Here is a 25,951-nt window from a genome sequence, read left to right as displayed (position 1 = left end):
GTACGTCTAGTGAATGTGGGCTCTCCGTTTCATTTGATCCTACTATGGCTATCTGAAACCTTGAGCAGTTCTTAAGTAATACTCCTAGTAGATTTGATCAAACAAGGACATTCATCAAGATATCACTCGTGATCAAGCATTCTTTCAAATATGTTGAATCCACAAGATAAATAACCACAGCTCGAACTCCACAGAAAACATACTCACAAGTCACAACATTTCTGACCATTACATGGAACGGAATGCACAATCAATTGGAGTGGCTGTTCGTCTTCTTTTATTCCCATTTTGATAGCCTAGCACTGAGCTGGATTCGAACCATTGGGCCATCCAAAACACTAGGCAAAGCAGAGAAAAATGTTAACTTCGCGCTTCGCCTCTAGGAACCTCAATTCTTCTTAAGCATGTCCCTGAACCAGTAGGCTGAAGCCTTCGGGTGCCGTTCGAGCTTGTTGTTGAAATCGACGTAGACAATGCCAAACTTGGAAGAGTATCCTGATAGCCACTCGAAGTTGTCAAGGAGAGACCAGGCGAAGTAGCCAGCCACGTTTGCGCCCTGATCTATGGCTTTTTTCAGCTGGTCGAGGTAGCTTTTGTAGAACCGCACCCTTGTCACATCGCGCAGGTACTGGTCGCGGGTCAGGTTTCCAGGTTGATCCATTCCTGTGAACAAGAAAAAAAGTTCGATATATGGATCCCTTCACCCTTGGTATGCAACATATTCATGTGAAATGTGGAGTAGAGAAGCATAGGATTTTATTGAGTACCATTCTCGGTTATGTAGACAGTTGGGTTTCCGTACTTCTCCTTGAGATAGTTCACACATCCGTACATTCCCGACGGGACGATGTAAAGCCAATTAGAATTCGCCTACATATCCATACAATGGTTAGTAAGAATTTGCTACACTATTATTAAATTTGTTGGCGACAATATCATACTAGCTACTGCAAGTTAAGTAAACAACGCTGAGAAAGAGTGAAGGAAGAGCTGCACACCTGTGGTCCAATTAGCTTGCCATTTCGTGCTACTGCAGAATTTGTAGGGTGAAGGTTAATTAGGTGAAAATATCTAAAATAAACACATTTAAATAAAACTTGTTTAAGGCGAGAAACTCACAAACATATTGAACTTGCCAATCAGCTGAGTAGCTAGTAGGTGTCTGCTGGAGCAATTTCTGGCCCTTAATGTAGCTGGCTGTGTATTGATTGATCCCAATATAGTCTGCTGAGCCCTTGACCAATTTAGCTTGCTCAGGAGTAAACCTTGGCAGCCTCTCTTTCACAAGATCTTGCATTATCTGTGGGTAATGTCCATTTATCAATGGATCAACAAACCTGCATCAAATGTAATAGTTAACGATATTATCCACTTGCAGTTTCATTTTTCAAAACTTAGGTTCCGACAGAAGACACTCATTAGCTTACCAACCAATATGGAAGTCCCTAGCTCTTTGAGCCGCTGCTTGGTCGTCAGTTGAGTTTGTAAGAGCTTCGTACCAGTTGAAGTCCAGGACTATTCCAATCTTACCCTTCTGAGCAGCCTACATTTTGAAAATATTATGCCATTCTTCCATCAGCAATTTCATGGAAGATCTTATTGACAATCGATAGCTATGTGTCCAACTATTTTAGGAAATAAAGTTAGTTAATGCATTTCATGAGGAACAGAGTTTAAAACATGAAAGTACATTGACCATAGTTTTGTTTTCAGGGGAATTCTAGGAAATTCTGAAGAAAAAGAATACCTGGTACTTTGTACGGTATCTTGCAGCTGCAGCAGCATGTGCCAAGAGAAAATTATGCGCAACAATATAAGGTTCGGTTGCTGAATTGCCACCGGCAGCACATTTGGTGCACCTTTGAGGAGGATTTGACCCTGCGTCATAACCAAGCAGTGCTACTATCCTTGGCTCATTGAATGTAAACCAGTGCTTTACACGATCGCCATAGGTCTTAAAACAGAAGTCAACATACTCTGTAAAGAGGTCCCTGCAACACAAATCATATAGATACATAAATATAGTCCGGTACTTCTCCTTCTATAACTTGTGACATTAGAGATGCATCACGGGCACATTTAGCTAGGGTGCTAGGCTAACATATACCTGAGTGCTGCTATGTTGTGTAGTCTTCTTTTGGGAAAACATAGAAAGTAGAAGCACTTCCATATAAATATGAAAGGTATAAACATTGATTAATTTTAAAATTGACTTACGCCATCTTTGAGCTTAACCACCCTCCATATTTCTGCTCGAGTGCAAGAGGTAGATCGTAGTGGTAAAGGTTGATGTAAGGAGTCATGCCTGCTCAGTTGTCAAGGAGACATTCAAGCATGTTTATATAGGTTCCAGTGAAAGTCTCAGATGTAGAATCATCATATTCCAACTTGTGTTATACCTTTCTGAAGCAGGTAGTTTATCAGATTGTTGTAATACGCTACACCTTCTGGGTTGACTCTTCCCTCGCCATCTAAATAAACCAAAGGTGTATCAGCGGTAGTAACATCTAAAAACATAGGTTTACACTACCGTCTTACAACCTAAGTTAGATTTATTTACCTGGGAAGATCCTGGACCATGAGATTGAAAATCGGTAGGCATCAAAATTCAAACTTTTCATGAGATCAACATCTTCCTGTAGCAGAACAAAAGAATACAATATAAGTCTATCAAACTCTCTTATGCCTCAAATTTTATCTTCTTAAAACCTAGATCGGTTTTTTTACTTCTCATAGTCAAGTACTACCTTGTAGCGATGGTATTGATCCACTGCGACATCTCCATTTTGATTTCCCGCAACTTTTCCTGGTCATTGCAACAAAAAGGAATAGAGAAACTTATTAGGCAGAAATTCCAAAGATTGAGCAGGTGCCAATGTACCAATCCTGAATCTGAGGCTCAAGTTTAGATGGACTGTTTGAAAGTAGTTTAAGCTGAACAGCTGACCACAGTTAGTGAGGACCAGGATGCATAGATCTCGATGAACGCTTGGAGTACCAATCAACATCAGATTAGTCGTTGTCCAACATTCCGGATTCGGTTCATAATTAATTTGCCTAGATGCATCTCTTGTCCCTCCCAGTTCCACAGTCCCACCCCGCAAGAATGTCCTAACCAACTGGTAATCAAGTACCATTTGTGCATTTGCTCTCCTCGCATTCGGAGAGATCCAACCAGCAGTTAGCGCCTGAGTGACTATGGCAATTGAGTTGCGCTGGTGTTGCAGCATTGGTATGGCAACTGACGTGAGTGACTAACAAGTAGTACTTCTATTCATGCTACCCAGGGATATCCACGCTTACGCACCAGATTTCCTCACTCCCGTACCAGCCGAGGCAGAGCCCACTAGTGAAGTGAAGGGAAGCAAAGCGAGAGACGATTCAGTACCTGGGATGTGCGCGAATGCGTCCCAGATGGAGGGCCCCCGGCCGTTGGTGGACGCGGCGCCCTCGACCTGGTACGCCGACGTCGCCGTCCCGAACACGAACCCCTTGGGGAACGACGCGCGGCTCAGCCCGCCGAGCCAGTTCGCGCCCTTCACCCCCGCGGCGCGCGCGCCGCCCGCGCCGGCGCTCGCCACCAGCAGCGCGAGCAGCACCGCCCACCGAGCGTCCATCTCGTCGTCGCCGACCGCAGCAGCGGGCAGTGGCAGCTCGCAATCCGCTCACGCCCAAGCCCCACCGCCGGCGTCAGCCAGCACAGTAGCAGTAGCAGCAGGCTAGACTGACAAGACTGTGCTGGCGCACTAGCCGGTGTGTCCTATTTGTTGCCCACCGTCCGCCTCGTCTCATCAATGGGTGTCGGTGGTGGTGGTGGATCGGGGCATCTCTGGGATGATGACTGATGGTGACGGGGATCTTGCGGTGCCGGTGCGCGCGCGCGCGCCCGAGTCTTGACGGTATCCGGCGTGCGTGGGTTCGACGCAGCCGGTGCCGGTGATTACTCCGCGCGCCCGCGTGGGGCCGCGCCTGTCTGCTCCAGTCCTCGCCTTCCTCGGCTGGTGGCGTCGTTGCCATGTTCGTTCGATCGATGACGAGGCGTTACCGCCGGGAATGGCGCCCGGTTCACGACGCCTGTCGGGTTGCGGTGGGTGGGTGGGTGGGTGTGGGTGGTATGCCTTGGGATTTCGGCGCGGCGCGCCCCGTCCGTCCGCGCGCATGTGCAGGGAAGGGAGAGTTCGTGTGGGCGCGGCTGGCGACGGCGCGTTCCGCGAACGTGGCCGCGACGAAAACGTCGCGGTGCGCGTCACAAATCTGGCATTCAGGCTGCGGCCTTGCCTGGTGAAACAGCCGGGCCTCGAAAGTCTTTGCCTGGGACGGAACACTTTCCTCTTGCCGCTACCTTCCATGTGCGGGTACTGGCCACCTCGGACGAACACGAACACGTGGGAAGCGATCTGGCTGGGTTGCAGATCAAGCCCATGTTCCCGTCAAGGTTTTGGTTGGTTTATCACTCATGAGCCAACAAAGCGCTAGGTGAATTGCAGTGGAATATGTCCACCGAATTCCAATCAACGGAGTTGGTCATATTTTTTTGGGTGAGAAATGAGGATGGTGATGAGACCGTGAGAGAGGGCACGCACACCCTTTGCACGATCCGAAGTTCCCGCAGCGAGTTCCGAATAAAACTGGAGCTGCAGGTGACGAGTACACTAAAGCAGCGCAAGGATCACGAGAATGTTTGGCGTGATTGTTTACCGTCCAAGGCTACCTCAAACGAAAAAAAAAAGAGAGGCTCCAAGCGGTTACCGTGCAGCAGCTAACAGCTATCGATGCGCAATCATTCGCGCGTGTTCCTTCTCAATCATTTTAGGGTGCGTTGTATTGTATTCCCAAAGCTAACGAGGAGTACAGATCATCAGTTGAATCAACGCAGACGCACGGAAAGCATCGGTTTATTATCCATACATAAAAACATGATATGTATCCGCAAATCTCGCTCCGCATCCTCGCAGAAGGATAGAAGAAGACCTAAATTATTGTCCCATCGGCACGGCAGGTCTCTCTTCGATGCAACATGTTTTCAAAATGGACATGCTGCGGCTGGCGTCCACTGCAAACTGTTGCGATTGGTAAGCACGATGAAGTGTGTTTTCCTGAATGGATGATCGATTGGAAGCCGTGAAGACGGATTTTGATAGAAAACACAAGGAGACCAACAGAAAAACCAGAGATTACTAACATGGTTCGCACGATTGGTTGTCTACTTATCATCTTCCATTTATCCCCACTTTCATATCCTGGCACCGAACTTGGTTAGACACGGATCATTTCGTACGCTTAAGCTGTGAAGCATCAGAATCTGACTGTTGTAGTAGTGCAGCAAGCCCAGCGTACACTAGTTTTTTTTTTTTGGATAAAGGAGTAGTTCAACATCTCGTGGCCACTAAGTCAGAGTGCAGTATAGCCGAGCCTGAAAGAATCGTGGCACTAGGTCAAACGTGATCGCCTATCTCGGCTGATCACGGTTCCACGTTTATATAGGCCATCGGCCAAGAGATACATGGTTTGAATTACAACTTGGAACACAAGGTACTCGGTTCATCTAGTCTATCTCTAATTCTATCCGTTACAACCTAACCGAGTCCTGTCCCTTCTCGTGCACTAGATCATAACAAACACAATCTGGCACGAGCTTATATATCATTGCATATACACGTTACATGAGAACAACTATCTTAACAGAGCCTACTAGCTTGCCTTAGGAGCTTAGGGACGGGCACAGCTGAAGTAAGCGAGGGATGATTCCTACTGTACCCGGGGTGTGCGCGAATGCGTCCCAGACGGAGGGTCCCCGGCCGTTGGTGAGCGCGGCGCCCTCGACCTGGTACGCCGACGTCGCCGTCCCGAACACGAACCCCTTGGGGAACGCCGCCCGGCTCAGCCCGCCCAGCCAGTTCGCTCCCCCTGCCGCCGCACGCGCACGCGCGCCGCCGCCGCGGCCGCAAGCAACCAGCAGCGCTAGCAGCGCCGCGCAGCTCGCCCACCGTGCAGCCATCTTTCCCTCCTGCCGCAGCTGCGGCGGCTCACGAGTCACGGCACGGGTCACTCAACACCAGTCTCGCTCACGCCCCTCGCACTCATAGCTAGCGTACCACTACCAGTCCCAAAATACAAGTACGGTGGCGGGGCCGAGGGCATCCTTCTTTGATGTGGAGGACGTGTCCGTGCCCCCGCGCGCCCGAGTTTCGGCGGTATCCTGCCTACGAGCCGACACGGCTGGTGGGTGCGATCAAAGCTTACCCGAGCGCACGGGTGGCGCGCGTCTACTCTCCTTGTCCTCGCTCGTTTGATGGTTCGATCTGTCGGTTTCGGTGGGTGGCGCGATCCTTTTCTCGGAACCGGCGCGCGCGCCCCATCAGGGCTCACGCCGGCCGGATCGAGCCCCTGCTGTGTTCGAGATCAAAACGGAAGGCCACAGTATTGCCAATTGCCATACTGCGATCTGAATGGAATCTCTTCCCTTTTCACGAGGCGGAGCAACGCAAGGATCACGAGCATCTTCTGCGTCATTGTTTACCGTTTGTCTCGCTATGCTGCCTTCGAAACGGACAGTACCTAACTGTCAACTCCGAAGTAGAGTACATTATCGCGCGCGTTCCTCTAGAGGAGCTCCGTCCGAGCGGGCGACGGTTACCGTGCAGCTACCGATCGATGAAGGAATCACCAAATAGCGCACGCGACCTCTCCCTCTAAATGATCAGATCGCTCCGAATCTGATTATTGATCCGTGCGAATCATGACTCATGGACCAGCGACCGCGAATCCTGCAGAGTTGCAGGGCACATGTTCTTTTTCTCACCTTTCGATGGAATCTGTGTATGAAAACTCGACACTCATTTGCCAAAACAAAAGAAAAGAACTCCACTAAGAAGCAGGTACGCACAATGACAACGAAAACAGAACAAAATCTTGGAGGTACACCAAAAAAATTACTTATCCATAAACATGATATCAGTACAAAGCTGGCTCTGAATCATAGCAAAACCGGGGCCAAAAAAGCCCTGAACCATGGTCCCTCTGCCTTGCAACATGTCTCTAAAATGAACATGCCGCTGGCGTCTGCTACAAATAATCAAGTACTTTGACACTAGACCAAATCATTTCTAAGCGGAGGAAACCATGAAGACGGATGGAACAAGCAAGCACAAGGAGACCAGCAGAGAAACCAGGAGCGCAGGGCCACTCGAGGCGGCCGGAGCCGAACCAGCCGGACTGCCAGCTGAACTTTGTGAGCCAGTCTGAGGGGTGGCGGCCTTTGAGCCTGCCCCTGAGAGCATGTCCCTGAACCAGTAGGCCGAGTCCTTGGGGTACCGCTTGAGCGTCGTGAAGTCGACGTAGACGATGCCGAACTTGGACGTGTAGCCCGACAGCCACTCGAAGTTGTCAAGGAGGGACCAGGCGAAGTAGGCGACCACGTTGGCGCCCTCGTCGATCCCTTTCTTCAGCTCCGTGAGATAGTTCTTGTAGAACTCGACCCTCACGGTGTCATGCAGGTACTCATCGCGCGTGAGGTTTCCAGATTGATCCATTCCTGGTATAAAAATTCATGTCACCGTGATTTGAAGATGAGATTCAAGGAGCAGCGCATAGAAGGGAATGGGGGTTTTTCAGTTGAAGGAGATAGGTTGTTTCGAGTACCGTTTTCAGATATAATGATGGTTGGATTCTGGTACTTTTCCTTTAGGTAGTTCACAACTCCATACATGCCCGTTGGGACGATGTAGAGCCAGACGGAGTTTGCCTAGACAGGTTGATTCATTGTCAGAGAATTTTCATGCAATTTTGCACTTGCCAATCTTGTACCACCAACAGAATAAACTGGGATATATAAAGTGGTAAGAAGAAAAGGCTTATACCAGCTGTCCAATAGGTAGGCCATTTCTTTCAACTGCAAAGTTCACAGGATGGAAGAAGGTGATTATATCTTCAGAAACTGTAGTGACACATATAGAACCAGAAAAGTAAGTTGGTAACTCACAGTTATATTGAACGCCCCAATCAGACGAGTAGCTTGGTGTTGCTTGCTGAGGAGTTTGTTGGTCTGAAATATAGTATGTAGTATATTGATTGATCCCGAAACAATCTGATGAGCCCTTCACTAGCTTAGCCTGTTCAGGTGTGAAACTTGGTAACCGATCTTTCACAATGTCCTGCATTGTCTTTGGATATTGTCCATTTATTAATGGATCCATAAACCTGAATTGTGACCGTTTGATTTGGTTAATATTGTTAACTGTGTTAAATAAAATATTGAAGTTTGTCACATATTTGCCATTAAGATCTTACCAACCAACATGGAAGTCCCTGGCCCTTTGTGCTGCTGCTTGATCTGCTGTTGAGTTGGTAAGAGGTTCATACCAGTTGAAGTCTAGAACTATCCCAACCTTGCCTTTCTGAGTTGCCTATAGGGAAAAAGGATAACTTGTTCTGGATCAGCTAAAATAGAGCATTCAGATCTTGCAACAAGAAATTCTTTTTTTTAGGTTTAAACTATATTTTTAATAAATTAATAATGCAGAATATGCTTTAAATTAATAAATTAGTCACTGGATTGCTTCAGCGCAGCATGCAAAAATAGAGTTTTGTAAAATATAACATAGTACAGGTGGTCGTTTCAGGTTCAGTTTCCCTAGAAAGTAGAAAAAAAACCTAATTTGAGAAACACTCAGTGTATCATGTATCATGATGCATTTATCAGCAGTTAATCTCATTTTTTTGCTATTCAATTGTGTAGTTTTTTGGGGGGGAAAGGCCATGAAGCATTAAAGCATTAAGAAAATCCAAAAATTAACACTTGCGGGTTTGTGTTAGTTGCTGCAGACATGAAAATTATCCTACTATTGACACTTTCAGTGTCAGTGCATCAATTTCTATTTTTGTCGTAGACAAGCATGCTATCCTGGTACTAATACTGAAACGTATCTGCAATAATTTCTATTTGTTTCTTCTTTTTCAGTAGAAAGATACCTGGTATTTATTGCGGTATCTTGCAACTGCAGTAGCATGAGATAAGAGAATGTTATGAACAACAATGTAAGGTTCTGTTGCTGAGTTGCCACCGGCAGCACATTGGGTGCATCGGTTAGGGGGGTTAAGCCCCTTATCATAGCCAAGGAATGATACTATCCTTGGCTCATTTAATGTGAACCAGTTCTTGACCCGATCGCCAAAAGTCTTGAAACAAAAATCGGCATAGTCAGCGAATATGTCCCTGCAGAAAAATAATATCGAAAAACCCATTACAGATTATGGTAAGAACAAATGAAATATATACCTAGATAGAACAAATATCACTTCATGCTTGTCCATGAGGGTAAAAGTACTAAGCCATCATAAAATTTGCCTAGATGTTGATGCAAAATTTTAAAATCAAACCACTATCCCATCTTTGAATCATCGCAACAGGATAAATGGCAATGTTTCCAGTACAAATTCATATATTACTTAACAATGAAGCCATGAGTCTCAACTATGTGTATCAAATGTAGGCAAGGTCATATAGTACAAGACCCTACCCGCAAAAAAATATAGTACAAGACCCTACACATATTTTAACATGAACAAGATAAGAGAGCTGTTTCTCACTTACACAATTTTTGGGCCTAACCAGCCTTTGTACTTCTTCTCAAGCGCAAGTGGAAGATCATAGTGGTTAAGGTTGGCGTAAGGAGTAAGCCCTGCTCAGTTTTGAAGGGAGCATTCAGAGAGAGAGAGAGGGACATAGTGTCACTGCAAAATTTTTGAAGGCCGGATTTTCGTGTTTGAATCATTACCTTGCTTAAGCATGTAGTCTATAAGATTGTTGTAATACTGTACACCTTCTTCATTAACTTTCCCTTCGCCATCTAGATAAACCGAAGATACATCAATGGATCTGATACTCATACAACTAAACAGTTCGAGTACATGCTGTTTTTCGAGTCAGATTATGTACCTGGGAAGATCCTGGACCAGGAGATTGAAAACCGATATGCATCAAAATTCAGGCTTTTCATGAGATCAACATCTTCCTGTAGTAGCATAAAGACACCAAATATCAGATTGACAGAAGTAGTTCCTAATAATTTTCTAAAAGAAGAACTGAATCCTGGTTCAAGAGGTTTCTTAATTCTTACCAGCATTGTTTCGAGATTTCCTAAAATCATATGCTCTAAAGCAGTTTGATGCAACAAACCTAGCTTATGGCATGACATTGACCTTTGCTCAGAGCCCAACACTACTGAGAAACACAAGAAGCCTTAAGATTGCTTGTTCCCAGATTTGATTTTACCTTTTTTTTTGTGAGGAAGATTTGATTTTACTTGGATACTCCTTTTTTTCATATTTCTTCATGTTAGGAATAAATTTTGATAGAACTACATAAATGAAAGCATCCTCATGGCCAGTAAAATAACAATCATGGTCTGATCCATCAATCAACTAAAAGATTAGGCAATAAATTTAAAACAGAGGTGGGAAATATGATTGCGACGTGCCTTGTAGCGGTGATATTCATCAGTTGTAACATCCGCGTTCGCGTCTCCAGCAATCTTTCCTGTTCATCACACATAAGAGAGCGTCAGCATCCATGAATTTCATAGCACAAGCCTGAACATTCCATTTTCTATCCCTCAACTCGAGGCTTGAGCAGCCCCTCATCACTAGACATCGACTAGCGTGCGTTGCAAATAGTACGAAATATGAACAGGAACTGATTACTTGGGAATCAGTGTGCTTATTAGCAGCCAAGGAAGGATCTGCCTACCGGGGGTGTGGACGAAGGGGTCCCAGATGGAGGGCCCCCGGCCGTTGGTGGACGCCGCGCCCTCGACCTGGAACGCCGACGTCGCCGTCCCGAAGACAAACCCCTTGGGGAACGCGTCTCTGCTCAGCCCGCCGGTGTCCGCCCCCACGGCACGGACGCGGAACCCGCGGCCACCGAGCGGCACCAGCGCCAGGGCCAGCATCAGCAGCTGCAGCCGGCGGCAATGCGATGCCGCCAGCGGAACCGCACACCCCGCGGCGCCCATCCCAGCGAGCGCCAACGCCAAGCAGCCGCCGCAGCTCAGCTCAAGCGTCTCGCCTCCGTCTCCGTCTCCTTCCCCTCACGCTCACAGGCAGTCACTCTCGTCGGTGGAAGTCAAGTGAGTGAGTGAGTGAGATAGATGCCTGCCTTTTGGCAGCGTGCGAGTAGGATACCTGCCGGTCTAGTCCACCCACCACGCGCACCGGCGCACGTGATTGGTCCTTTCCTTCAGCCCCTGGCCGGTCGGCCCCGGCATCTCGGGGTTGCGGGCTCGGCGAGCTCCACTCCAAGCTGATCCGCCTCCGGGGGCGGGACGGCGCGCTGCACGCTGCTGAATGCTGAATTGCTATGGGGTGTTTGGGTGGAGGGGGCTAAATTTTAGCCCCCGTCACATCAAATGTTTGGACACTAATTAGGAGTATTAAATCTAGACTAATTACAAAACTAATTACACAACCTCTAGGCTAAATCGTGAGATGAATCTATTAAGCCTAATTAGGTCATGATTTGACAATGTGGTACTACAGTAACCATTCACTAATGATGGATTAATTAGGTTTAATAGATTCATCTCGCGATTTAGCCTAGAGGTTCTGCAATTAGTTTTATAATTAATTTATATTTAATTCTCCTAATTAACATCCGAACATCCGATGCGACAGACCTGTCGCGTAGCCACGGGTTGGGTGCGATCTGGCACCGGTGGTCCGTGGAGGCATGGCTGCACTCTGCAGACTTGACGGCCCGTGGTTCACGGCTCGTGTTCGTGTCCTTGGCTTGTGAGCAGTGTGTACGGATGGCAGCGCCGTACTGTGCCAGCCTCGGTCTTGCTCGCCATCACTGATCACTGTCTGAGTGATTGGAATCGAACACTCCATGAGCTGTGACGCACTACAGTACAGCAGGGAGATTCGTGCTGCACCGCTGCATATGGACCAACGGTCCAACGTGACGGCTTCCTCTGCTGCTCACTTGACAGGAGCAACTGAGAAGCAAGTGGTCGATGGTGGAATATCTGAAGCGATAAGGCAGAGCAGATCTAGCCAGACTCTGAAAAAGTCGAGCAGATGAAATAGAAAGTCAACACAGAGCGCGTGATAGCAGAACACAACCCAATGGACGCCGACTCGACTTCGTCCAGCCGGTGCTTACATGTGGTTTGAACCGGGCGGCACATGCGTCTCCAGCCTTCCCCTCTACGGAACGGGCGGCGCGTGGTTTGTTTGAATCATCGCAACGATCCGTATACACAGCACTTTACTATATGATACGTACCGTAATTATCTATCAACACCAAGTAGCAGCAGACATTTCGCTGACAGGTTTCGTATTTACGTCAGCACTGCGACGGCGAGCTCTGCCTGACGCGGCGCCGCCGTCGTTATCTGCCGGCGGAGAGTTCGATGGCGTCCTGGTTGTAGATGGAGTCCTCGCCCCAGTCGAACCGCTGCTGCATCCGCTCGTAGTCCTGCCTCCGCGTCACCTCCACCTGCTGCCACTCCTCCCACCGCTCCGCGAGGCCCTCGCCCTCCAGCATCCGGACCACCTCCGACATGGACGGGCGGTCCTCGGGCGACGCCTGCGTGCACAGCAGCGCGATCTGGATCATCATCTCCCCCTCCTGCCCGTTGTAGTTGCGGTTCAGGTTGCGGTCCACGATGGCGTCGAGGTGCCCTTCCCTTTGCAGCTTCTTGACCTGCGAATTCGCAGCAAAGTCATGAGTGTACTGCCAAGAAAAAAATCATGTGGTGTGTGCACTTTTTATATCCAAACATGAAAGCTTAGAAGAAATTCCATAAAAAAAAAGCTTAGAAGCAAATTCAGGCAACAGCTTGAATTGATCAATTATAGAAGAGAACAGAATGGGCTTACATGATCAAGTAAGAGCACGTCGTCTTCCTCCTCCAAGCGTGAAAAGTCGATGGCACGCTGCCCTGTGACTAGCTCAAGAAGCATTATGCCATAACCGAAAACATCAGTTCTCTCGGATGACTTTCCAGTGGACAGGTATTCAGGGGCAATGTGGCCCATAGTTCCCCGGACTTGAGTAGTCACGGATGTCTTCTGTACATCCACCAGCTTGGCCAGACCGAAATCACCAACGACCGGTTCGAAACCTTCATCAAGCAAGACGTTGGCAGCCTTCACGTCACGATGTATAATCTTAGGATTGCAGTGCTCGTGCAGATACTCCAGCCCACGAGCTGTGCCTATAGCCACTCGCTTCCTTGCAGACCAATCTAATATTGGCTCCCCAGGTTTAAATTCTGAATCGTCGACATGATGAGCGCGTATTAGATGAGAATATATATTACTGCAAAAACATCACTATGGAAGGAAAGCAAAAGTGGCTAACGTTTTGTTAGCTAAAGCCAAAGAAAAAAATGCCGGAGTTTTTCCACTCATGGACGTATAGAGTGCAATATACATTAATGTAATTAGCTATCCATAGTTCCATACATGATAACAGGATGTAGCTAGGATGTACTGTAAAAAATAGCAAACTGACTATGACCTGTCCAATAAGCAAAAATGAAACAGTTCTGATACTGAAAAGGTTCCTACTGAAAAACAGTTTACATATCCTCAACAAAAGAAGGAAATCTCAGCTAACCCTGACCCTTTCCAAGTTTAACTATATGATAAATCTCAAGCATTATTAGGTGCCATAAATTGGGGCACCCACTCTGTACGACAGATCTACCTCACCTACCAGGCAAATTTAAATCATTTAAAAACTTACTACAAACCAGTGGTGCAGAATTACATCTTACATGATACGTAGATCAAGGTAACTGAGCATATGAAATATGTATTTCAATAGAAAGTTACCTAAAGGCACAAACAGAAGTCACTAAGCTAACATCTTAATCCATCGATTGCGTAATCTATAAGCACCCGTGGTCTGAGGAATTTCATGTAGCAGTAATAGTGCAGAAAGAAAACAAGTGATATCTGGTTGAGACTTAAGAAAGAAAGTACCTCGTAGGCGGTAGGCTACGCTAAGATTCTGCATGAAAGGATAAACAAGTAGGCGCTCTGTTTGTGTAGTACAGAAACCAATCAATCTTAAAAGATTCCGGTGAACTGCAACGCTAATTAGCTCAACCTCACGCAAGAAGGCAGCCTCTCCTCCAGGACTTTCATAATCAGTTAACCGTTTGACAGCAATCTTAGTGCCATCAGGTAGTGCTCCTTTATACACCTTCCCAAAACCCCCTTGTCCAAGAACATTTTTCTCACTGAAATTATCAGTTGCAAGTTGCAATTCTCGCCATGCAAATCGTTTCAACTGGCCAAATGCAATTCTACGATCATCCTCACCTGGGAAGCATAAATGATTGGTTTGGTTAGTTAAATGCAAGTCTTTTCAACTGTGGAACTTGTAAGATTGACATGTCGTCTTAGAAACATGGCTACATATGCTAGTTTCTACCGCGACATTGCCATCATCACTTCATCAATACTAAACTGGTGCGGTAAGAAGAATATGCCACTCAAAAGAAGTACACTGGTATACATAAACCAGTTCTGGAAACCATGGTCTTTGTTATATAACTCTATTTGAGCTTCACCTTTTTTTTTTGAAAAAAGAGAGAACTGAGTTTCAGCACTCCATATGTCCACTTAAACTTATTGGTTTCATTTCTGGCTCAATACATGATGAAATTATGTGCATTGCAGTACTTCTTTAGCTAATGAACAAGATTTAGCTGCAGCAAGGTGATGAGAAAAAAATGCAGCAGATGCACTACCTGATACATCCACAAATACTTCACGTAGATGGTTTTTCCTCCTTTCATTACAGATAATAAATAGAGTCCCTAGGATGAGAAGCCCCAACACACCTCCAACTGTTCCAATCACAATGCCTATTTTCGAACCACGGGATGAACCTATCAAAAGGCGACAAGATTATCAGATGTCTCTAATTATTTGACAGACATCCAATAGAGAGTCTATTCTCTGTGTGGCATATATATGATAAAGAACAGAAAAAAAAAATGCATGGCTCGTTACCTTGGTAAGACACATTTGAGGCGCATGTATGGGGGAAGTTTGCTCCACAGGTCAAGTTATTACCTGAAAAACTGTGAAGGAAATAAACCTTTGTTAGCTCTCAAAGTTAACAAACATGGATGGCACATAAATCTTACAGTGATCACTTATTCCACAGTACTTGTAACGTGCAACTTGAAAGAGTTGAGGAGGTATTTGACCAGTGAGTTTATTGTAAGCCAGCCGACTGCCATCATGTAGAAAAAAAGTAAATATATTGCAATGATACATCTATGTGGCGCTCTTCAGCAATAGTCACTAACAGTGTTAAACCTTACATGTCTGTCAAGCTTGAGATGCTTGCTAGCGTTTCAGGAATAGATCCATTGAGATAGTTTTGACTCAGTATCCTTGATAAGAAACAGAAACGAAAAATGGGAACGTCAAGTCATAGAATATTCATAAAACAAAGGAATGATTCTAGTACATACAGAAGCTGAAGCTTTGAAAGCTGGCCAAGAGAAGCTGGTATTGGCCCAACCAACAGGTTGTCTTCCAAATCTAAGCTCGTCAAACGAGAGAGGTTGCCAAACTGCTCTGGTATGCCACCAGTGATGTTGTTACCAGGCAAGGACCTGTAATATCATACATGGCAGCTTTTAACAAACCTGTTGTTCATGGTGGCATGACATAACAATACAACCATTACGTCATCTAGCAAGGAAACAGAATAGCTAATAGTCAGTTATTCCTACATGCTAATTAGTTCGCATAGTAGCTATTACATCACAGCAACCACCTAAAATCTTTAGGAGCATCATTAATCTAAAAGACTGCACTTACAGAACATTCAAATACTCCAGCTCTCCTATTCTTGGTGACAGAACTCCAGTAAATCCCATAGAAGCCAATGTTCTGCAGGAGGGCATCAGGAAGGTAAACTCAGAATAAACTAGAGGTCCTATCATATGGCTCGATGATGACTTTTGCAGCCAAAATATTGCAGATTGAACGTGCAAGTGCATGAAAGCTGATAATTACATGCTAAAGCAAACGCCTTTCAACTGATACTTGGAGTTGTAATGAATGTAGAAAATGTAAAACCAAATGAATCACTAGCCAAGTGATCTATATGGTAACCAATTAGCAGTACAAAAATAAAATAAGAGTGAAGAAAAACAACAAACTCTGCAACTTACACTTGCACAACATTGTTATTATTGTCACAAATAACAGAATTCCAAGTGCATGGGTTAACTTGATTTTGGTTCCAGTCGGAAAGCTGACTGCCAGAAGCATTTAGTTTCAGCTTCATATCGTACAAGGCATCACCTAATTAAACAAAAGATACTTCTTTGTTACTTGTCAGAGCTTGAAAATTATGTGGTGATAGTGGGAGTGAGTTAAAAAAAATGAAATACACATATAATGGGCATGTAAGAAACCTTGACGATCTGATGCTGAGAATGGGAGGAGAGATGCTACAATTAGAATGAGGCTGAGCAGCTCCATCTTTTTCTTCTCTTATTACTGTAGCATCAGAGGAGTTCCTTGGAAAACTTGCCTGATGAGAAAACATACACAAACTGATCATGTTAGTACCAACCCCAGTGGTCCAAGGCTGACCTGATTAGCAAACAAATCAGTTCGGAGCACATAATAAGCGAACAAGACACAGATATGTCAAGTTCTCAAATGCAAATTTTCATCTTCGTTTTAAAAAAAATACAAATGACTGAGCACTTGTTTAAACTGAATGATATTAAAATTAGTGTACACACATCTGAGCAGCATATCAAGGCTCAGCAGTAGCAAGTTTGTCAGACTACTACTACTTATGAGCCCAAGGCCGTGTAATAGCAATAGCAGGCTTGCGTGCCGTTTTGGGCCTCCAGTCCTGTAATCAGTCGACGGCCCACGGGTTGCTGCTTAAGAACCTGAACTCCGAAGGGGAGACATCAAAGAACATAAACCTAAACCAATCCCTCCCTTCTTCTCCCTTTCGTCCCTACTCGAGGCGGCACCGCCGACCTCATCGCCATGCGTGACGCCGGCAACCCCTCCTCGCTACCCAGGCTCGTGACATCTGGTATCAGAGCCATTCTCCGCGCAGCTCCTATTGGAAATCAATCTAGCGCCACCACAAATCAAGCCTCACCAGCCGCCCCAAGCCACCACCACCACCGTATCACCAAATTCTTCACAATCCAGCACATCACCGTTGCCACCACCACCACCACCACCCCCGCCTCCACCCAAACAATGTGGGAAGAAGACCAGAGCACCTACGCTCACCTACCGGATGACGACCGCTGAAGAGAAGCTTGATCTGTTGGTCACGAAGGTGAAGAATCTCCAGCTCAACCAAGTGAAGCTCATCACCAAGGTAGACGCCATCAACACCTGGAGCATCACCGCGGAGAAGACCGCAGGCGAGCTTAGCAACACAATGAAGAGTCTCACATCGCGCATCGCGGCGTTAGAGGCAGCCACATCTACTGCTCCGCCACCGGCCCCGACACGCGAGGAAGGGGGGCGGGCCATCGGCCACCGCTTCAAAAAGATTCACTGGGGTGCAGATCCAGGTCCCTCAACACCTGATCATACCCTAGTCAAGGGTGAGAATCAAAAACCCAAGCCCATACAATTTGATGTTGAGTTCCCTGAGCATAGTGATAGAAAGTATGGCTTTCATGCTAGTCAAACCTCACCCAGAGATTACAAACTGCCTAGAATTGATTTTCCTACATTTGAGGGAGAGCATACTTTATGGAGAGAAAAATGTGAGAAGTATTTCAGTATGTTCAATGTTCCAATTCATGTTTGGGTTCCTTTTATTACCATAAATTCAAAGGCAATGCTGAGTTGTGGTTACAAACTTATGAAGCACAACATTCTATTGATAGTTGGCTTGAACTATGTGTGGCTGTAGAACAAAAATTTGGCAAAGATTTGTATCACAATTATATGAGAGACCTTTTAACCATTAGGCAGACAGGTGATGTGTTAGAGAATGCTGGTAGATTTGAGCAAGCCAAACATAGAGTCTTGGTGCATAACAAAGACATGGGAGAGGTGTTCTTTGTGCAAAAATTTCTTGATGGCTTGAAATACAATATTAGCAATGTTATAACACTGCATAAACCAAGACGGTTGATGCTGCGTTATCCTTGGCTCTCAGGCAGGAAGAAATATTGGAGGCAGCAAGCAAGAGATATTCATCCAGATCAAGGGATCAAACAAAGTTTCAGAATAGAACAAACTCGACATCACCTCAGAGTACTGCAGTTGGTTCTGGCATACTAGGAACAACACCTAGCGTGGAGAAAGCATCAGCCAAGCCAAAGTGGGATGACAAACTGTCAGCACTGCGAGCAGCTAGAAGAGCGAAAGGGTTGTGTATGAAGTGTGGTGAGCAGTACAGCCCCCAGCACAGATGTCTAAGGCAGATACCCTTGCATGTATTAGAGGAGGTGCTGGAAACAATTCAAGTAGAACAACCGGCAGAAACGATGAGTGAAGATGGGAGCCAAAGCAGTGATGAGGAGCTGCTCACTCTGTCTATTTGTGCTGCTGAAGGTATACAAGGGAAAAGGACCATCAGGATGCAAGGCCTCATCCAAAACAAAGACCATAAGTGAAAGGTTGGTGCAACAGGCAAGGCTTACAACTGTGCAATGCGAAGCAACGCAGGTGACAGTTGCGGATGGTAGCAAGCTGTCCTGTACTTCAGCAGTTAATAACCTATCTTGGTGGACGCAAGGCTACACTTTTTCTTCAGATGCAAGAGTTTTACCATTACCTTGCTATGATCTTATCTTGGGGATGGACTGGCTGGAACAGCACAGTCCGATGTGGGTCCACTGGAAGCGAAAGAAAATGAGATTTTCACACAAAGGGGCTAGAATCACACTGAAGGGTGTTAAGGACTGTACATCTACATGTCCTCCTCTCAAATTGAAGAAACTAAAGGGACTCATGAGAAAAGGTGGAGTAGCCCAAATAGTTCAAATGTCAGCAATAACACAAAGCTCAAGCACTTCTCCGATGCCTACAACTATTGAACATCTGGTGCATTGTAACAAGGAGTTGTTTCAGGAGCCTCAGTCATTACCTCCTCAGCGAGATTTTGACCACTCCATTCCACTTATACAAGGTGTCAAACCAGTGAATATCAAACCATACAGATACAGTCCTACACAGAAGGATGAGATAGAGACACAAGTCTAGGAAATGTTGATGCATGGAGTCATTCAGCCAAGCAGTAGCCCCTTTGCATCACCAGCCCTACTAGTCAAGAAGGATGGGAATTGGAGATTCTGTGTGGATTACAGGCACCTCAATGCCATCACAACAAAGAATAAATACCCACTTCTAGTGGTGGATGAATTGTTAGATGAACTTCATGGAGCCCAATGGTTCACCAAGTTAGATATGAGATCTGGTTATCACCAAGTCAGACTCAAACCAGAAGATGAACACAAAACAACCTTCAAGACCCACCATGGCCATTGGGAGTTCAAAGTGATGTCATTTGGTCTAACAAATGCACCTGCAACATTTCAAGTAGCAATGAATACCATATTTGAGCCTCTTTTAAGAAAATGTGTGCTGATATTTATGGATGACATCTTGGTATACAACAAGACCTTGAAGGAGCACAAGCAACATCTCCAAGCTGTATTTGACATCCTGCAGGCTAACAAACTATTTCTTAAAATCTCTAAATGTTCATTTGCTCAGAAACAGCTAGAATACCTAGGACACATAATTAATGGTCAAGGAGTGGCCACTGATCCTCTAAAAATCCAAGCAGTACAAAATTGGTCAACTCCAACAGATATCAAGCAAGTGAGAGCCTTTCTAGGACTGGCAGGATATTACAGAAAATTCATCAAGCATTATGGTCTCATCAGTAGGCCCCCCACTGACCTCCTCAACAAAAAAAACACAATTTATCTGGACACCACAACACCAACAATGCTTTGACAGTCTCAAACAAGCACTCATTTCAGCAACTGTACTAGCCCTTTCTGATTCCAAACAGGAATTCACAATTGAAACTGTTAGGGGGAATATTAACGATCTCCTAATGCCCCTTAAAGCAACAGTCATGAAGGCCCAGGCCCACCTGCGGTAATTACGATTACCGCCGACCCAGTAGAGGCAGAGAACATCCCACTCCATCTCGCCCGACCCAGGGCCCCGGGGTCGGACAATCCCGACCCCTCGATGGCGGGACTCCGCCTCGCCCGACCCGCGGTCCCAGGGTCGGGAGTGCCCGACCCCTCGCTGCAAGGCTCCGCCTCGCCCGACCCCGGGCGTAGGGGGTCGGACTCATCCGGGCCCACGAGACAAGTGTCTACCTTGGGCGCAGATCGACGGACGAGGGTGCGGATCTTGTGGGCCCTCCAGCGGTCTCGCAATAAATGCACCACGGCTCTGGCACGCAGAAAGGCGCCCGCGCTCCTCGACGTGACCCGCCACAAGTACCCGAGCGGAACACTGTAGCCACGACCGCACAGGCTCCAGTGGCCGCAGATCCCCCTGATTCGCCATAGGGTACTCATGGCCCGCGTCGCGCGGCACAGGAGGGCGTTCCGCCCGTCCTCGTGCCCCGCGCTTCCGGTGACAGGGACGCGACGTCCGCGTCCCAGGGGTCATCAGCAAGATAACAGAATCAGCCATCCTCCCCGGCGGGCACAGACGCCACGACTGAACATCATCATCATGCCTGGCAGCAACGGCCACCGGAGAGATCATCGACAGGATCTGGAGGCAGCCGCCCTCTCCCGACGGACGCGCTGACAGGAGCCGAAGGCCGGAGCGAGGGGCGGCGGCCTTGGAACTTGATCCCTCTCCTTATGTTGTATTTTACTTAGTTCTGTTTATCTCTTTTACTTCTCCACGCACCCGGTCTCACCTGTAACCCCGGTGGCTTCCTTGCGCTATAAAAGGAGAACCGGGGGCCTGAGACAAGGGAGGCTTCCAAGCCAACAGAACACAATCATACCCACCTAGAGCATCAGTGCACACCCAAGAGACCTGGGATCAGCTCCCTCTCTCGCACTCCTGTAACCCCTACTACAGAACCCCGCGTGGGCAACATGAGCAGCTCCCGATACTGGACGTAGGGCATTCCCTTGCCCGAACCAGTCTAAACCCCGTGTCTCTCACGCCACCATCCGAAGCCTTACGCGCATAAAAGAAATTTACTAGTCTTAGTCTTGATCCGCTAATCTTGACAACGACAGAAACTGACACCAATGATAAAGGCATAGGAGCAGTACTCATGCAGCAAGGGCACCCAATTGCATATTTGAGCAAAGCATTCAACAAAAAGTCTCAAGCCCTATCCACATATGAGAAGGAATGCTTGGCTATTGTCCTAGCAGTAGATAAATGGAAGCTCTATTTACAACAAGAAGTTTTCACCATCTCAACAGATCAGAAAAGCCTCATTCATCTCAATGAACAGAAACTGGTAGATGGGATGCAGCATAAGGCATTTGTGAAGCTAATGGGATTACAATACAAAATAGCATACAAGAAAGGAGAGGACAACAAAGCAGATGATGCCTTGTCCAGAAAACCAATACATGATGAAGTGCATGCCATTTCAATGAGCAAGCCAAGATGGCTGGAGATCATTGTTGAAGACTATCACAAAGATGAGCACACAAAGCAACCGCTGACAGAATTGTCTCTTACAACTGCCAATGAGAAAGGGTTTACATTAGTTGATGGGTTGATCAGATACAAAGGCAGATTGTGGTTAGGAGCTCATAAAGAAGCACATCAAGTAGTATTCTCCGCTTTGCATGACAGTGGTCTGGGAGGACACAGTGGTATATTACCAACATATAACAAGATCAAATCTCTCTTTGCTTGGCCTAATACGAAGCAAGATATCAAAGAGTATATCTCCAAGTGTCAGGTATGTCAACAAGCTAAACCTGAGCATTCCAAGATTCCTGGACTACTTCAGCCATTACTTGTCCCTCAACAAGCTTGGCAAATTATAAGCATGGACTTTATAGAAGGGCTACCCAAATCAAAACAGTTTGACACTATATTGGTAATTGTGGATAAGTTCACAAAGTATGGTCATTTCGTTCCATTATCTCACCCATACACAACAATGTCAGTAGCTCAGTTGTTTCATAACAATGTATACAAGTTGCATGGGTTACCACAAGTGATAATATCAGATACCACAAGTGAGACTGGGTGTTCACAGCAATCTGTGGCAAGAACTGTTTAAGCTATCAGAGACCACCTTGAATATGAGTTCCTCTTACCATCCACAAACTGATGGGCAGACAGAAAGACTCAACCAATGCTTGGAAACATACCTGAGATGTATGGTACAGACCTACCCTACCAAATGGTCACAATGGTTTGCATTAGCAGAATTTTGGTACAACACAACCACTCATTCATCTCATGGGAAGACTCCGTTTGAAGTTCTTTATGGGCATCAACCTCGACATTTTGGTATCACGGTGAACCATCAATGCACAGTGCCTGATCTGGACCAATGGTTGAAGGATAGGAATGACATGTCTGCTGTCATCAAACATAATTTGTTGCGAGCTCAGCAACGTATGAAACACCAGGCTGACAAGAAAAGGCAGGAACGACAATTTGAAGTGGGTGACCGGGTGTATGTCAAATTACAACCTTATGTCCAGATGTCAGTCGCCAAGAGATCAAACCAAAAACTGAGTTACAAGTTCTTTGGATCCTATCTGATAACACAGAAAGTGGGGCCTGTAGCATACAAACTACAACTACCTGAGACAAGCCATATTCACCCAGTCATACATGTGTCACAACTGAAGAAAGCTCTACCTCCTGATACCGTGGTAAGCAATGATGATAATCTCAATTGTGTCTTCCAAACAACTATATGCAATCCTGTGCAGGTTCTTCAGCGTCGACTCCAGAAGGTGGGCAACAAGATGACTCCTTTCAGACTAGTGCAATGGCAAGAGTTACCTCAAGCCTGGGCTACCTGGGAGAATCTGCAAGCCTTGAAGTTAAGCTTTCCTTCCTTTGATGACAATATTGTGGGGTGAAATGCATTACTCAATTCCAACTTGAGGACAAGTTGCTTCTTAACAAGGGGGGAATGCCACATATTACTACTACTTATGGGCCCAAGGCCGTGTAATAGTGATAGCAGGCCTGCGTGCCGTTTTGGGCCTCCGGTCCTATAATCAGTCGACGGCCCACGGGCTGCTGCTTAAGACCGTGAACTCTGAAGGGGAGAGACATCGAAGAACAGAAACCTAAACCAATCCCTCTCCTTCTTCTCCCTTTCGTCCCTGCTCGAGGCGACGCTGCCGACCTCATCGCCGTGCATGACGCCGGCAACCCCTCCTTGCTACCCAGGCTCGTGACAAAGTTGTGCTGAAATGCTGATTTTGCGAGCCCTTTAGTGGAGTAACGCAGTGAAACAAGCAGAGTATTATTCCCCGAAATAGTACATGAGACAAACCATGCATCGATTTTAGGTGTGTTGGACAAGAGCAGCCCACCCCCCTGACTGATTTCCCCCCATTCTACCCAACCATCCAGCTAGCTAACCTGAGATGGTCCCAAAATCTCTGTGGCACATAACCCCTGAATTCCCAATCTCCAACACATTAGAATCCGAATTTTGATGTCTACGAATCACGGGCATAGCAAGATGTCGAGATAATATTCGAGAAGTTAATTTCATAAAATTAACTACGGGGTTAATCAGAAACGAACTGAACGTTTCCAGAGACTAGTGCATAACTGAATCCCAGCCAAAGCAAGCAAGGGAAGTGACTTAAAATCGAGGAAGAGGTCCGGTTTACTGGTTTGTTGGCTTCTTGCAAAGCTTCGAGAACGAACGAACGCGAACACACACAGACGTCGACACTCAGACGCAGAGAGAGAGAGAGAGAGAGAGAGAGAGAGAGAGAGAGAGAGAGAGAGCGCACTGACCTGCGTGACCCGCTCGCCGCCGCGCGCCCCGAGATTCGCAGGTTCACACCGCCTCCCGCGCCCCCATCGCCCTCTTCTCCTCCTCCTCCGCCGCCGCCGCAGCCGCGCGTGTGAAGGCGTAGGTGGACGACCCGGCAGGTTGACTCGAGGCGCCGGAATTGACCGCTGCGGCTGTCCCGAGACGGGAGCCCATCGCTTTTCTGGCGGGCGGGGCGCGGGCGCCTCGGCTACTGGCCTACTGCTTGCACTCTCCAGCAGGTTTCCTCCCTCCCACTGTCCGGTAAACTGGTGGCCTGGTGGGTGGGTGGATCTTTCGAACCTCCCTTTTCTCGCCTCCCCTTCGGATAAGGTGGAATTGGACTTTGGCGGATGCTCATGCAGCCTGCTGTGATCGCTTGGGTGTTTTCTTTCGCCCGTAATTGGACGGGCGGGCTCTCGGCGCCTGTCCGGCTCCCGCGGATTCGCTGGCTGGTCGGTGGTCGCTGCACGCACGGGCGCACGGCCTGTTGTCTGGACGTCGCTTTCGAGTTGGGTTGGCCCGGTTGGGCGCATACTTTTGTGTCTGGTCTGTGCCCTGTTTTATGCTGTCCGGTGGGGCCCCAGGTAACCGGCTCATCATGTTGGACCCTTTGCTTGCTGTATGAACGGGTTTTTTTTTTTTTAGCAAATTGGTCTGTGAACGTTGTTGGAAGCGTGCAACCAGCTCGATGGATTTCGGCTTGGGCTGAATGACGGTCCACCCGACAGGTTTTCCAAGGTGAGATTGGTGAATAAACAGAGCGGTTCAGGTACAGCAACACGGTGGGTGGTACTGGTACAAGTAATGGTGGCCGACCGACCCATGATTGTTTGTCCAGTTGGAACGGAGGACCGAGGACACGCGAACGGGCCGTCTCCCACGTCTGCCGCGGCGGCGCGTCCGAGCACAGCTCGAACAGGTTATCTCCAAGTACGGTTCGCGAGTTAAATACCAAGGCCGGAAAGTCCACTGGCTTTGTGCCGTAAATCATTTTTGAGGGAAAAGATCAGGAACTTTCCCAGCTTTAAACCAACAGAAGATGCTCGTCTGGTCCTTTTCTTTTTGGTGAGTGTGCTCGCCTGGCACCATCCTTTCGCTGCTCCGGCCAAATGCCCTAATGCACTGTTCCCCGCATCTGATTCTTGTGCCACTACCTTCTCCTCTCCTACGTGGCTTTAGTGGGTGTTTGGATATGAGGTGCTAAACTTTAGCAAGGTCACATTAGATGTTCGGATGCTAATTAGGACTACATATAAAATAATTATAAAACTAATTGCACATATGGAGTCTAATTCGCGAGACGAATCTATTAGGGCTAATTAATTCATCATTAGCAAATGGTTGGACTAATTAGGTTTAATAGATTCATCTCACGAATTAGACTCCATCTGTGCAATTAGTTTTGTAATTAGACTATGTTTAATACTCCTAATTAGTATCAAACATCTGATGTGACACGTGCTAAAGTTTAGCAGGAGGATACCTTATTCATACCTCCATCTGCATGTCTCTGTTGCGTGCATGTCAACTGGACAGACTGAATCGCGATTCGCAGGCATATTTGCACTGATACACAATTTGCAAAAAGGAAATAAAAAGAAGGCACGCGCAGGTATAGGGATGCACATTCCAGCTAAAGGCTACAGCAACGTACAGCTGCACGGCCTGTTGCCCTCACGTAGCTTTCGAGTTAGGTTTGGACGCATACTTTTTGTCTGGTCTGTACTCTGTACTCCGTTTCAGTACACATAATCTACTCTCTTTCATTTAACACAAATGTGCAGCAGAACTGAAAGCAACATGGCCTGGTATATGACGCATGTGATGCACAAGGATGGTGGGATTTTGCTCCAGAATTCAAGTTGTTGTTGCCGGAGAAACTGTAAATTAAATGAACCATTTGTGTGAGCGTCGTCCGCTTTGCAGACTGGAACAGAAGAACCGAA

The 25,951-nt window shown here is 46.8% G+C and overlaps 3 protein-coding genes across 3 annotated transcripts; all 3 read right to left on the bottom strand.

Annotated features, from left to right (window-relative positions):
- Nucleotides 1-110: 110 nt before the first annotated feature.
- On the bottom strand, nucleotides 111-3,855 carry LOC117839607 (beta-glucosidase 7). The gene is made up of 11 exons (XM_034719988.2): nucleotides 3,389-3,855; nucleotides 2,748-2,806; nucleotides 2,561-2,636; nucleotides 2,400-2,471; nucleotides 2,218-2,305; nucleotides 1,748-1,991; nucleotides 1,428-1,543; nucleotides 1,120-1,337; nucleotides 999-1,030; nucleotides 768-870; nucleotides 111-663 (listed from the first exon to the last, which is right to left on the bottom strand). The coding sequence occupies exons 1-11, from the start codon at nucleotides 3,615-3,617 to the stop codon at nucleotides 389-391; spliced, it is 1,512 nt and encodes a 503-aa protein (XP_034575879.1). The 5' UTR covers nucleotides 3,618-3,855; the 3' UTR covers nucleotides 111-388.
- A 3,064-nt stretch (nucleotides 3,856-6,919) lies between these two features.
- On the bottom strand, nucleotides 6,920-11,286 carry LOC117839983 (beta-glucosidase 8). The gene is made up of 11 exons (XM_072291126.1): nucleotides 10,748-11,286; nucleotides 10,475-10,537; nucleotides 9,938-10,009; nucleotides 9,777-9,848; nucleotides 9,593-9,680; nucleotides 8,971-9,214; nucleotides 8,290-8,405; nucleotides 7,982-8,199; nucleotides 7,860-7,891; nucleotides 7,642-7,744; nucleotides 6,920-7,534 (listed from the first exon to the last, which is right to left on the bottom strand). The coding sequence occupies exons 1-11, from the start codon at nucleotides 11,010-11,012 to the stop codon at nucleotides 7,107-7,109; spliced, it is 1,701 nt and encodes a 566-aa protein (XP_072147227.1). The 5' UTR covers nucleotides 11,013-11,286; the 3' UTR covers nucleotides 6,920-7,106.
- A 762-nt stretch (nucleotides 11,287-12,048) lies between these two features.
- LOC117838168 (LRR receptor kinase SERK2) lies at nucleotides 12,049-24,286 on the bottom strand. Its single transcript, XM_034718085.2, has 12 exons — nucleotides 23,987-24,286; nucleotides 16,453-16,571; nucleotides 16,207-16,339; nucleotides 15,851-15,922; nucleotides 15,499-15,642; nucleotides 15,346-15,417; nucleotides 15,189-15,254; nucleotides 15,029-15,099; nucleotides 14,764-14,904; nucleotides 13,991-14,332; nucleotides 12,881-13,275; nucleotides 12,049-12,704 (listed from the first exon to the last, which is right to left on the bottom strand). Exons 2-12 carry the CDS (start codon nucleotides 16,517-16,519, stop codon nucleotides 12,390-12,392), a joined length of 1,818 nt encoding a protein of 605 aa, XP_034573976.1. The 5' UTR covers nucleotides 16,520-16,571; nucleotides 23,987-24,286; the 3' UTR covers nucleotides 12,049-12,389.
- Nucleotides 24,287-25,951: the final 1,665 nt, after the last annotated feature.

Source organism: Setaria viridis, chromosome 9 (genome assembly GCF_005286985.2).
Source record: "Setaria viridis chromosome 9, Setaria_viridis_v4.0, whole genome shotgun sequence".
In the NCBI taxonomy this organism is placed as follows: Eukaryota; Viridiplantae; Streptophyta; class Magnoliopsida; order Poales; family Poaceae; genus Setaria; species Setaria viridis.
The sequence above is the reverse complement of the archived record's forward strand: the minus strand, read 5'-3'. Positions and strand labels throughout refer to the sequence as shown.

Excerpts from the sequence above, each read along its gene's own strand:
- LOC117839983 (XM_072291126.1), bottom strand. The coding sequence starts at position 11,012 with ATGGGCGCCGCGGGGTGTGCGGTTCCGCTGGCGGCATCGCATTGCCGC. Across the intron at positions 10,538-10,747 it reads CCCCTTCGTCCACACCCCCG|GAAAGATTGCTGGAGACGCG; the intron begins GTAGGCAGATCC and ends TGTGATGAACAG. Across the intron at positions 7,535-7,641 it reads CATCATTATATCTGAAAACG|GAATGGATCAATCTGGAAAC; the intron begins GTACTCGAAACA and ends TTTTTATACCAG.
- LOC117839607 (XM_034719988.2), bottom strand. The coding sequence starts at position 3,617 with ATGGACGCTCGGTGGGCGGTGCTGCTCGCGCTGCTGGTGGCGAGCGCC. Across the intron at positions 1,031-1,119 it reads TTGGCAAGTTCAATATGTTT|TAGCACGAAATGGCAAGCTA; the intron begins GTGAGTTTCTCG and ends CAAATTCTGCAG. Across the intron at positions 664-767 it reads TGTCTACATAACCGAGAATG|GAATGGATCAACCTGGAAAC; the intron begins GTACTCAATAAA and ends TCTTGTTCACAG.
- LOC117838168 (XM_034718085.2), bottom strand. The coding sequence starts at position 16,519 with ATGGAGCTGCTCAGCCTCATTCTAATTGTAGCATCTCTCCTCCCATTC. Across the intron at positions 15,923-16,206 it reads AATAACAATGTTGTGCAAGT|AACATTGGCTTCTATGGGAT; the intron begins GTAAGTTGCAGA and ends GCCCTCCTGCAG. Across the intron at positions 14,905-15,028 it reads CTCAAATGTGTCTTACCAAG|GTTCATCCCGTGGTTCGAAA; the intron begins GTAACGAGCCAT and ends GCCTTTTGATAG.